The sequence below is a fragment of the Halichoeres trimaculatus genome, unplaced genomic scaffold (genome assembly GCF_033239565.1).
Source record: "Halichoeres trimaculatus isolate MK-OKI-2021-1 unplaced genomic scaffold, fHalTri1.1 fHalTri1_scaffold_15, whole genome shotgun sequence".
Taxonomy (NCBI): Eukaryota; Metazoa; Chordata; class Actinopteri; order Labriformes; family Labridae; genus Halichoeres; species Halichoeres trimaculatus.
In genome coordinates, this window is record NW_027437193.1 from 3,008,973 (window position 1) to 3,021,261 (window position 12,289).

General features: G+C 43.9%; 2 protein-coding genes across 2 annotated transcripts; both read left to right on the top strand.

The window, feature by feature from the left end:
- Nucleotides 1–5,669: 5,669 nt before the first annotated feature.
- On the top strand, nucleotides 5,670–8,708 carry LOC141804170 (tripartite motif-containing protein 16-like). Its single transcript, XM_074688486.1, has 2 exons — nucleotides 5,670–7,321; nucleotides 8,690–8,708. The coding sequence occupies exons 1-2, from the start codon at nucleotides 5,670–5,672 to the stop codon at nucleotides 8,706–8,708; spliced, it is 1,671 nt and encodes a 556-aa protein (XP_074544587.1).
- Nucleotides 8,709–10,501: 1,793 nt separating this feature from the next.
- Nucleotides 10,502–12,127, top strand: LOC141804225 (tripartite motif-containing protein 16-like). The gene is made up of 2 exons (XM_074688549.1): nucleotides 10,502–11,864; nucleotides 11,925–12,127. The coding sequence occupies exons 1-2, from the start codon at nucleotides 10,502–10,504 to the stop codon at nucleotides 12,125–12,127; spliced, it is 1,566 nt and encodes a 521-aa protein (XP_074544650.1).
- The last annotated feature ends 162 nt before the right edge of the window (nucleotides 12,128–12,289 follow it).

Below are 12,289 nucleotides of genomic sequence, written 5' to 3' on the forward strand. Positions count from 1 at the left end.
GTTATGCAAATTAGTTGATTACTGACTTAGTGTTGTAGATAATCTACAAAACACAGCACTGAAGAGTGGAGAAGATTAAAAAACAAAAACATAATAGAGCTAACTGGGCAGGTGTCAGGGGTAGAAGGGTACAAATATCAAGTAGTAATGGAGCCATATGTGCTCCAATACAGCAGGGATCATCATTTTAGTCTGAACACTGCAAAGACTCAAAATCTTTCAAAAATGTCTTATTCCTAGTTAAAATGTCACATATGTAGTCAGAATTTAAAATTAATCACCCAAAGTGACTTGATTTTACACTTGCTTGAAACAAATTTCCATTTGAAAAATAATTGCTATTTAAGTACGCGAAAAAATGCGTTTTTTCCGAGTACTCGATGTAATTTTCAGTAGAGTACTCGAATACTAAAATATTCGATAGTTGCAGCCCTACTGAAGATACTCTTTCCTATGGTGAAACACCACAAAGAAAAAGAGGAGCTCCGAACCATCTCCTCATGAGGGAACAAACCAACCTCTCTTTCCTTTTAACCTGCTGGATGATGGCTCCCTCTAGTGTATGTCGAGGAATATTGCATTGTGTTTGCTCCAAAGGTTTTTGTACAGAGTTTTGTTGTTTCCTGTCACTGTGGGCCTCAGAGCACAGTAGTACACAGCAGAGTCAGTCAGATCGAGATCCTGGATCTGCAGAGGAACTTGTTTCCCATTGATTGAAGCTTTAAATCTTTCTTTGTAGAGCCCAGGAGTTCCTGAGTAACTCTTCAGCATGTACTCTGGGAAACCACCAACTTTTTGTTTGTACCAGAACAGATAGGGGTATGTGTCAGTGGTCTCAAACTTGCAGTCCAGTTTGACTGTCTCTCCTTCAGCAACAATGAGCTCTGGTGGTGTCTGGGTCACACTCTCTTCTCCTTTACACTCTGGGGAGACAAGAACATCAGCAGAAGAAGAGATGAAGGAGAAAATCTTTAAGCATTGAAAAGAAGCATCAACAATCAAAGAGAGGCTGAACGAAAAACACTTCAGACAGATGATTTGAAAGCATTAACAATGTTCCTTTAGCTCAAACAGAAGCTGACACATGTCATGTTTTGTATCTCACCAAAGCAAAGAGCAGCCAGAATGATCCACAGCCAACGCTCCATCTCTACAACAAGGATTAAAGCAACAGGAGGAAGTAGCTGAAGTCTGTCAGTCTGTCAGTGTGACAGGACTTCTTTTCCCAGCAGCTCTTCATATTGAGCCAACGCATCAAGTCACTGTTGATGTGGACTGTTACCTCCTTCATGATGGCGCCCTCTGCTGGAGCTCAAACTACAAACACAGCTCAAAGCTGTCAGCAGCATGTCAGCATGCAGACTGTTCCTGTTTTTGTAGAGAGTTTTGGTGTTTCCTGTCACTGTGGGCCTCACAGCACAGTAGTACACAGCAGAGTCAGTCACCAAAGCAGAGGAGATCTGCAGATCCACACCTTTCTTTCCTTCAGACAGCTTAACCACAAATCTCTTGTCTGCTGTCAGGGAGTCAGCTGTTTTAATGAAGTTTAATCCTGAGATGAAAATTAGGAACTCTGGAGCTTCTCGTGGATGTGTTTGTCGATACCAGAAGAAATAATCATCTCCAGCTGCAGCTTTAGAGTATGAGTAAGACAGAGTAACAGAGCTGCCTTCTAATCTGTTCACCTCATTCTTGACTGGAGTCAGATCTTCACAGCTCACACCTGAACAAAAGAAGAATCAATCAGTGGTTCTGCTTCTTCAAACACTCATTAATGACTAACAATGAGGTTACTTTGATATCAAAGTTTTTCCTGCAGCTTCAAATCAAATGTGTTATTAATCCTGGACAGAAAGCAGTTAGAGACAGAGCTCTGTTCTTCAAGGAGGTCTGATTAGAAAAGCATCACACACTGATCATTAGATACGTACTCATGACAGCAGACAAAAGCAGAAGAGGAATGAGTTTGTCCTCCATGCCTCAACAGGAAGATCCTGAAAGTGAATGATGAGAAGAAAGTTTGATGACTTGAGTTGAGATGGTCTGAGCTCAAAGCAAAGCGTTCTCTGTCAGCAAGCTGCTCTGAAGTCAGGAGGAGGAGATTGAGACTGAACCAGACCACCAACACTTTAACAGAGAGAGACGCCCTCTAGTGGATGTTGAGGAGTACTGTGTTGGTACCCTGGTAAAAATCATCAACCACCTCCTCATGGCAGCTGACTCCAGCCTGTGAACCATCCTCATCCTCCTTGACCTGAGTGAGACCTTTGACTCTATTTCCTTCAACATCCTTCTTGACAGACGAGCCTCCATCAGAGACACACCCTTTAACTGCTCTCAGTCAGATCTCTCACTTCATCACCTCAAAACCTCCAAACCCCAGTCCCTCCCAGTCTCTACTGGTGTCCCCCAGGGTTCTGTTTTAGGGCCCCTTCTATTCACCAGTGATCTACTTCCTCTTGGAAGTATCTCTTCAAGTTGTACGTCAGTGTTCAACGTTACGTTGATGACACCCAGCTCTACCTCTATCAACAAACCATCCTCCACTCTTCCTCCACCTCCAGGAAATTAAACCATGGTTCTGCTCTGATTTTCTCAAACTCAGCAGTGATCAAAGTGAGGTTCTCCTCATTGTTACCAAATCCCCTCTCACAGAACCCAACAGTTTTTCCCTAACCCTTGGTAACTCCTCAGTTTCTTCCTCCCCTCAGGTTCACAGCCTGGGCCTCATCCTCCACAGCACCCTGTCCTTCAAAGCCCACATCAGTCTGTGTACTTCTTCTGTGTAACAGTGGTCCCTCACTTCCAGTCTGAATGGGATTATGTACACTCTCTCTGTTTGTGTTGGAGGTTTATTTCTTTCCGACTGTCATGAACTTCTGTTGTGTGTGTTCCTCCTCCCTCTGTCAGTGTTTGAGGAGCAGCTGTAACCACAGTGACTCTGATCAATCCTTCTGATATGAAGCTGTGCTTTGAATACCACTTCCCTCCTCTTTGAAGAGCACTCAGATATCTGTGTTCAGCTTTTTGTACAGCCTCTTGTTCACTTTGTATCACTGTGTGTCTAAAGCACAGTAGTAGAGAGCTGTGTCTGCCAGGGTTAGCTCTGTGATTCTCAATTCAGTTGATTTACTTGTTGTTTCACATTCATACCGTTTATCTGGAATATATTTCTCATTTTTATAAGATCTGGCTCCTTTCCAGAGTATAAACTGAGGAGCCTGAAGGTCAGAGTGATGTTTGTACCAGTGGAGATAAACGTATTGTGTTGTTGTCTCATAGTCACATCTGAGAGTCACAGATCCTCCTTCTGTTCCTCTGACTTCATCTCCTACAGGAGAAATTGTGTCTCCATCTGTTTGTCCTGGAAAAGGAAGAGAAAATGAAGTCATTTCAGTTCCAGACAATTCAACTGTGAACTCCAGTTTGTAGAAATGTGAGTAAAATAATAAAGCGTGTCCTTTGTATCTGACCAAAGCAAAGAGCGCTCAGAATAATCCACGGCCAATGCCCCATCTCTAGCAGGTTTGAATCTCCAGGAGAAACAGGCTGATGTTGATCATTCAGAGTGAGAATTGTTGTCTTCACAGCAGCTTTTTGATTGTCAGGATGGTTGAACACAGGCCAGAGGAAGATCAGCAGCTGCTGGATGATGTCTCTCTCTAGTGGATGTTGAGGAGTATTGAGTTGTGTTTGCTCCAAAGGTTTTTGTACAGAGTTTTGGTGTTTCCTGTCACTGTGGGCTGCAGAGCACAGTAGTACACAGCAGAGTCAGTCAGCTCAAGATCCTGGATCTCCAGAGGAACTTGTTTCCCATTGATGGATGCTTTAAACCTTTTTTCATACAACCCCTTTGTGTTTGAATAACACTGCAGCATGTACTCTGGGAAACCACCAGCTTTTTGTTTGTACCAGAACAAATATGGAGTTGTTCTGGTGGTTTCAAATGAACATTCCAGTTTGACTGTGTCTCCTTGGTGAGCAATGAGCTGTCTCGGTGTCTGGGTCACACTCTCTTCTCCTTTACACTCTAAAGAAAAAAAAAAGAGAAAAAAAAGTTCAGCTGAAAGTCATGAAAAAAAAAAGATGTTTGAAAGCATAGTCACAGCAACATGCAAAGGTTTTAAGCCCATTAGCTCAAACAGAAGCTGACACACGTCATGTTTTGTATCTCACCAAAGCAAAGAGCAGCCAGAATGATCCACAGCCAACGCTCCATCTCTACAACAAGGATTAAAGCAACAGGAGGAAGTAGCTGAAGTCTGTCAGTCTGTCAGTGTGACAGGACTTCTTTTCCCAGCAGCTCTTCATATTGAGCCAACGCATCAAGTCACTGTTGATGTGGACTGTTACCTCCTTCATGATGGCGCCCTCTGCTGGAGCTCAAACTACAAACACAGCTCAAAGCTGTCAGCAGCATGTCAGCATGCAGACTGTTCCTGTTTTTGTAGAGAGTTTTGGTGTTTCCTGTCACTGTGGGCCTCACAGCACAGTAGTACACAGCAGAGTCAGTCACCAAAGCAGAGGAGATCTGCAGATCCACACCTTTCTGATCCTCACTCTTTAAAAAAACAGTCTTGAATCTGAAGCTGAAAAGTCAAGTTTTCCTTCTGTGTGAGAGATGAGGAAATCTGGAGCCTTTACTGGATTTTGTCTGGACCAGTAGAAATAATTTGGTCATGTTTTTCCTTCTCTGTGCTACGCCCACTATCACAGCTGCTCTGATTAGCTTTCACTGTCATTTTACATTTAAGTCTGGAAAGTTCTCTGTAACTCCAAAACACTCTGAAGTTGTTACCAATACAAAACACAAGAGGGCGCTGACAAACCAAAGATGTGGAGTCTCTGCTTTCTCAGCCCATGTCTCTTATCTGTTCAGAAAAGCACATTTGTTATCAAAAGTACATACTAAATGTTAATGTAGTATTCAGTAGGCACTGCAGACTGCAACTTTCCACATTCTGACTACTACAGACTGAATTTCAGCCAGATCAGTGGGAACTGCTTGTTAGGAAAACAGCCTATGAGTGCATGACTGGTCTACTCCAGCTTTTTCCTCTGCTTCACATCAAATCTGTTCGTTTTTTCATCAAGGGGAATACTCATATCAATAGAAATCCACTCTGTGTTTTTCTGGTTTCTTACACACAGCTGCATTATCATGCAGGCATCCTGGAGCAGTGTGGGCTGATATGTGCAGTTTCCTTTTTTTTTTTTTAATTTTAATTTAACTCTTTTTTTTTTGATAAGTTTTTGGACGACATATAAACAGATGATCAACACTGTTTTGTTTTGTTTTTCTGATGTGGACACGTTGCCACCTTTCGGATCTTCACTGTCTTTAGGACCAAGTGAGATTAAATGAGAGCCTCTAAGACTTGTTTGAAAGAAAGAAGTGAGCCCTATTTGAAACAACAAACTCTCAGAGCGCTCCTCTTCCTGAATCAGAGCTTGATAACTCCTCCCTCCTCTTCCTGCTCTCAAACACAGCCAGCTCCACTCTGACCAGGTATTTCCTGGTTCCCTCCCCCTCAGATCTACAGTTTGAAGATGGGTGTAACCAATGAGAGCTGACAGTCAGCGCACAAACACATGACTTTTCGATCAGAGCTCAGACCAGTTTCATTTATGAGGAAGTAAAACTCAAACAGTTGTTACTGGGAGCAGAGATGGCGCAGAAAGAAGTTCATCTGGACCAAGAAACTTTCTCTTGTTCGATCTGTCTGGATCTCCTGAAGGATCCTGTGACTGTTCCCTGTGGACACAGCTACTGCATGAACTGTATTAAAACCCACTGGGACACAGAGGATGACAAGAGAGTCTACAGCTGTCCTCAGTGTAGGAAGAGCTTCACACCGAGGCCTGTCTTAGGAATACACACTGTGTTAGCAGCTTTAGTGGAGGAACTGAAGAAGACTGGACTCCAAGCTGCTCCTGCTGATCCCTGCTATGCTGGACCTGAAGATGTGGCCTGTGATTTCTGCACTGGGAGGAAACTGAAAGCCTGTAAGTCCTGTCTGCAGTGTTTGGCTTCTTACTGTGACAAACACCTTCAGCCTCATTATGAATCCTCAACCTTTAAGAAACACGCGCTGGTGGAGCCGTCCAAGACGCTCCAGGAGAACCTCTGCTCTCGTCATGATGAGGTGATGAAGATGTTCTGTCGTACTGATCAGCAGTCTATCTGTTATCTCTGCTCTGTGGACCAACACAAAGGCCACGACACAGTCTCAGCTGCAGCAGAAAGGACTGAGAGGCAGAGAGAGCTGGAGGGGAGTCGAGCAAACATCCAGCAGAGAATCCAGGACAGAGAGAAAGATGTGGAGCTGCTTCAACAGGAGCTGGAGGCTATCAATGGCTCTGCTGATAAAGCCGTGGAGCACAGTGAGAAGATGTTCACTGAGCTGATCCGTCTCATGGAGAAAAGACGCTCTGATGTGAAGCAGCAGCTCAGATCCCAGCAGCAAACTGAAGTGAGTGGAGTCAAAGAGCTTCAGGAGAAGCTGGAGCAGGAGATCACTGAGCTGAAGAGGAAAGACGCTGAGCTGCACAAGCTGTCACACACACAGGATCACGTACACTTCCTCCACCACTACCCCTCACTGTCAGCACTCAGTCCATCTACACACTCATCCAGCATCAAGACCCGTCCTCTCACATACTTTGAGGATGTGACCAAAGCTGTGTCACAAGTCAGAGAGAAACTACAGGACGTTCTGACAGAGGGATGGACAAACATCTCACACTCACTGACTGAAGTGGACGCTTTACTGTCACAATTAAGACCAGAACCAGAGACTAGAGCTGAGTTCTTGAAATATTCATGTGACATCACTCTGGATCCAAACACAGCACACACATGGGTGTCATTATCTGATGGGGATAGAAAAGCAATGTACAAACCAACATACACAGCAACATACACTCATCGACAAATGTCTAATCCTAGTCATTCAGACAGATTCACTAAATGTTATCAGGTCCTGAGTAGAGAGAGTCTGACTGGACGTTGTTACTGGGAGGTGGAGTGGAGAGGAGGATTGATTTCTGTTTCTGTCTCATACAAGGATATCAGCAGAGAAGGCGACTGGAATGAATGTGGATTTGGAAGCAATGACAAATCTTGGGCTTTAGATTGTCCCAACAACAGTTATAACTTTAGACACAACAAAGCCAGCACTCCTGTCTCAGGTCCTCAGTCCTCCAGAGTAGGAGTGTACCTGGATCATGGAGCAGGTATTCTGTCCTTCTACAGCGTCTCTGAAACCATGACTCTCCTCCACAGAGTCCAGACCACATTCACTCAGCCTCTACATGCTGGACTCTTGATTAATTATGGATCCTCTGCTGAGTTTATCAAAGTGAAATAGTCTGAAGTGGTTTCAGGGACAGTGGGTTAACTTCTGTGTTTGAATTCTTCAACTTTGATTTTTATTCCTGTTTGTTGCTGAGAGCTGATTGTTGTCAGCTGTCAATCAAACTTGGTGGGCGGGACTTTGTCATCTTAAATGTTTGAGTTTTTTGAAGTAACACTACTTCCTCTGTGAGTTTCTGTTTGATTCCCATCACCTGCGGCAGACTTTGAAGTGTTGTATGTTAGTTTGATTAGTGGTTGACATGACAATTACATACCAATGGATTATTATTAAAATTAGACAGCAGCGTCATTTAGTGGCTTTTAGCGACTTCTGGAACAGCCAATAGTGACTTTCCTTACTGAGGAGTTGGCATGTTCAAACTAGCAATGTTTCACCCAGCTTTAATGATGTTTGAAATGGGAAAAAGCCTCATTCTTTCAGGTTTTCATGACAATACATGACAGAATGGATTCAAAATAATCTGCTAATAGTGGATTATTGGGGTATATGGGAAAAATAAAGGTGTTAAATAAACAGCAATGTACACCAAACCGAACCAAAAACCTTGACTACAAAACCGTAATAGAAACAGGACTGTGGGCTTATAATTTTATATTGTTTCCGGTAAAATATATTAAAAAAAACTGTTAACACAAGTCCATTTTTGTTTTGTTTTTTTCTAAGAAAACACAAAGTGCTCAATAAGCTTCTTGTTTCTGTAAACAGACTGTGAACACAACCCTTCATTTTCTTCTTATTTATAACAAAGGTGCTTTTTCAAAAAAAAAAAAAAATGTAATTGAAACAAATGCATTAAAACAAGGCAATGATACAACAAGGAATAATCTTGAGTTATGGGATTGAACTTTACTTAGTAAACAAACATTGTACACATCAGCTGATTGCCCTAAGACCAAGAGGCAACCTCTGGTCTAAGAATATGAGACAATGCTGAAGTGCTAAAATCTGCTGTTTCTTGAGTGTTCGCTTGAGGCTGGCTCCGGAAGTACCAGAAGCCAAAGAAAGCTGTTTTCAAAGCAGAAATTAACCTATTTACAGCCTGGTTCAAAAAACATCTCCTGTCTGAGTCGCTAATTTTACTATCGGCACACACTGTACAGGGTGTGAAATTTTTTCTAACTTGGCAGTTCAGAGGATATTAAGATCGCGAGCTCCCTCAATCAGAGGCACAGCTCAGGGTCACGTGACTGACAGGCGCCCTATAGCTGTACATGAAGCCCTTGCCACTACCAGTATGGCAGCAATAGTTGCTGTGCTTCATTTTCTGTTTCAGAAACAGACGGGGGACACCGGGAAACTACATCCATGTTTTATACAGTCTATGGTTAGGACGAGTATTGTAATAGTAGAAGAAGCTCGTCCTTGTGAGGTACCATCTCTCTCCATTTGGGTTTCCCACCGCCCAGTGACATCACCACTGAAACACGTGATCCTCAGCCTCACTGTGTTCAGCTCAGTGAGGGCTTCTCGCTTGTCTGTGAGGAGAGTTTGTGTTTGCTGAAGCTCCTCCTCTCACCGTCAGCTGAGCTATCTGGGAGGTCAATGTAGGGCATGGCCACTTCAGCAACTCTTAGGAATCTTGCTCTTAGGGCTCTCCAGGAGTTAGCAAGCTCTGTGTGATCAGTGGTCAGGGGCTTCCTGGACACAGTGCTGATAGACGATCCACTGTCCACTGAACTCTGTTTATGGGTTTCCTGTGAGCATCTAAACTGAGACGCTTCAATCTGCTTTTCTGTTGCTGGAGCCTGTCTGGGATCAGACACCCTGACCAGCCTGTAGACCTCTCTGGCTGGATGTGTGTCCCAGTTCTGTAAGAAGTTTCTGGAAGCCAAATGGAAAGCATCATGGAGATTGTCCAGCAACTTCCTCTTCTCTCAAACCCTCATTTGTCTCAGTGGTTCATCCGTGTTTTACCAAAACCACTCACCAGGTAAGAGCCTAGATCCTCCATGACACTGGATGCAGTCACTGCTGTGGGACTGTGGGTTCCTTCCAGGATGATCAGAGCTGTCATCAGTTTGGAGCAGAACTCTGAGATGAATGTAAGCTTGAGAACAAGGAGCTGTACCTTCTCATCTGTTTCCACCTGGCTGAGGATGTCTGTGACAGCCATGACAGTGAACTCCTCTGCCAACAGGAACTCTCCGTACAGGTGAAGATGTTTCACATGATACTTGACAGCCTAAAACCATCTATTCCATCTGATGCACACTGCTTCAGGAGGAGCCTTGGTCTGCACAAACTCTTTGTTGATCACGGTTATCTCACGATGACCGCATTTCAGTCACATTATGTCTTTTTCTGTGATATTCTGTGATTGGCACTAGATTGTAGTTTTATTGTCCAATTCCATGATTCTGTCTGTGATTACGTTTACATGGAAATCATGGGGCCCTAATGAAGGGGAGCTCTGAAACAGATCAGAAACAACCAGAAGGTTCCTCACAGTTGCTTCTCTCACCAACTCCAGACTGAAGAAGTTTCTTGGTTTGAGTTGACTACCTAAAGATCTGATGTTTACATTTAAAAACAGGATTCAGAAATCTTCCATCAGATCAGAAACTCAGAGTGGATTGATGGTTAATCTTTGGGAGGTGGTTAGGGGATGATTGACCTCCATGAAGGGTTATGATATGGTGTGATTGTTTTATTGTATCTGTGGAGAAATATGGTTTTACGATACTTAAAGCTGGAATCATATTGTACGTGTAAAGTTGCACCTCAGGACAAGAGCTGAAATAAAAGTTCTCCAACAGCTTTGAGGATCTTTCCATGAAAAGATTACAAATCTGAATAATGAGTCTCAAAATGTGAAACACTGATTGTTTTTATTCTGACAATCGTAAAAATATGATTATATCAAACTGCTGAGAGCAAAGCATCATGGGTCAAAGTCCAACTTTTACTTTAAATGACTGATAACACACCCTGAATCTTACTGTTATCAAAGACGGAAGACTTCTGTCCTCGATACAGTGAACTGTGATCCACCACCATAACTCTCTGTTCATCATTCACTGCTGCAGGTCAACAGGAGCAAACAGCTGTCGACCATCAGAGCTCAGCGCTGTTTCTATCCAGAGACAGAGGAACTATTAGACCGTCGCTATCATTGAGCAGAGATGGCTCAAAAAGAAGTTCAGCTGGACCAAGAAACTTTCTCTTGTGCGTTGTGTCTGGATCCACTGAAGGATCCGGTGACTGTTCCCTGTGGACACAGCTACTGTATGAGCTGTATTAAAACCCACTGGGACACAGAGGATGACAAGAGAGTCTACAGCTGTCCTCAGTGTAGGAAGAGCTTCACACCGAGGCCTGAGCTGGAGAAAAACACCATGTTAGCAGATTTAGTGGAGGAACTGAAGAAAACTGGACTCCAAGCTGCTCCTGCTGATCCCTGCTATGCTGGACCTGAAGATGTGGCCTGTGATCTCTGCACTGGGAGGAAACTGAAAGCCTGTAAGTCCTGTCTGCAGTGTTCGATCACTTTCTGTGACAAACACCTTCAGCCTCATTATGAATTCTCAACGTATAAGAAACATGCGCTGGTGGAGCCGTCCAAGACGCTCCAGGAGAACGTTTGCTCGACGTCCCATCCTACTGATCAGCAATTAATGACTGAGAGGCAGAGAGAGCTGGAGGGGAGTCGAGCCAACATCCAGCAGAGAATCCAGGACAGAGAGAAAGATGTGGAGCTGCTCCAACAGGAGCTGGAGGCTATCAATGGCTCTGCTGATAAAGCCGTGGAGCACAGTGAGAAGATGTTCACTGAGCTGATCCGTCTCATGGAGAAAAGACGCTCTGATGTGAAGCAGCAGCTCAGATCCCAGCAGCAAACTGAAGTGAGTGGAGTCAAAGAGCTTCAGGAGAAGCTGGAGCAGGAGATCACTGAGCTGAAGAGGAAAGACGCTGAGCTGCACAAGCTGTCACACACACAGGATCACGTACACTTTCTACGGGACTACCCCTCACTGTCAGCACTCAGTCCATCTACACACTCATCCAGCATCAAGACCCGTCCTCTCACATACTTTGAGGATGTGACCAAAGCTGTGTCACAAGTCAGAGAGAAACTACAGGACGTTCTGACAGAGGGATGGACAAACATCTCACACACACTGACTGAAGTGGACGTTTTACTGTCACAACCAAGACCAGGACCAGAGCCCAAGACCAGAGCTGAGTTCTTAATGTATTCATGTGACATCACTCTGGATCCAAACACAGCACACAAAATGCTGCTATTATCTGATAGAGACAGAAGAGCGACTTTAACAGAACATCAGAGTCATTCTCGTCACCCAGACAGATTCACTAACTGGTTTCAGGTCCTTAGTAGAGAGTGTCTGACCAGACGTTGTTACTGGGAGGTGGAGTGGAGAGGAGGAGGAGTTTCTGTAGCTGTCGTGTACAGGAACATCAAACGAGCAGGGTCGTCAAAAAAATGTAGATTTGGATCCAACGACAAATCTTGGGTTTTGGACTGTGACATGAACAGTTACAACTTTTGGTTCAACAAAGTCAAAACTTTTATCTCAGAATTAGGGTCCTACAGAGTCGGGGTGTACCTGGATCCAAGAGCTGGTATTCTGTCCTTCTACAGCGTCTCTGAAACCATGACTCTCCTCCACAGAGTCCAGACCACATTCACTCAGCCCCTCCATGCTGGACTCATGTTCGCTCATCTCCAATCCTCAGCTGAGTTTGTTAAACTGAAATCGTCTGAAGTTGTAGGGACAGTGTGTTAACTTATGCGTTTGAATTCTTCAACTTTTGTTTTTGTTCCTGTCAATCAAACTTGGTGGGCGGGACTTTGCCATCTTCACAGTCATTAACACTCCTTCCAATGTCTGCTCTGTCAGGGTTTTACTGCTGACATTAACACGTTTATAGTTTTTTTTTTTTTTATA

Bases quoted from the DNA above. Each gene is read 5' to 3' on its own strand.
- LOC141804170 (XM_074688486.1), top strand. From the start codon at position 5,670: ATGGCGCAGAAAGAAGTTCATCTGGACCAAGAAACTTTCTCTTGTTCG.
- LOC141804225 (XM_074688549.1), top strand. From the start codon at position 10,502: ATGGCTCAAAAAGAAGTTCAGCTGGACCAAGAAACTTTCTCTTGTGCG. The intron at 11,865-11,924 runs GTGACATGAACA...TCTCAGAATTAG, and splicing joins CAAATCTTGGGTTTTGGACT to GGTCCTACAGAGTCGGGGTG.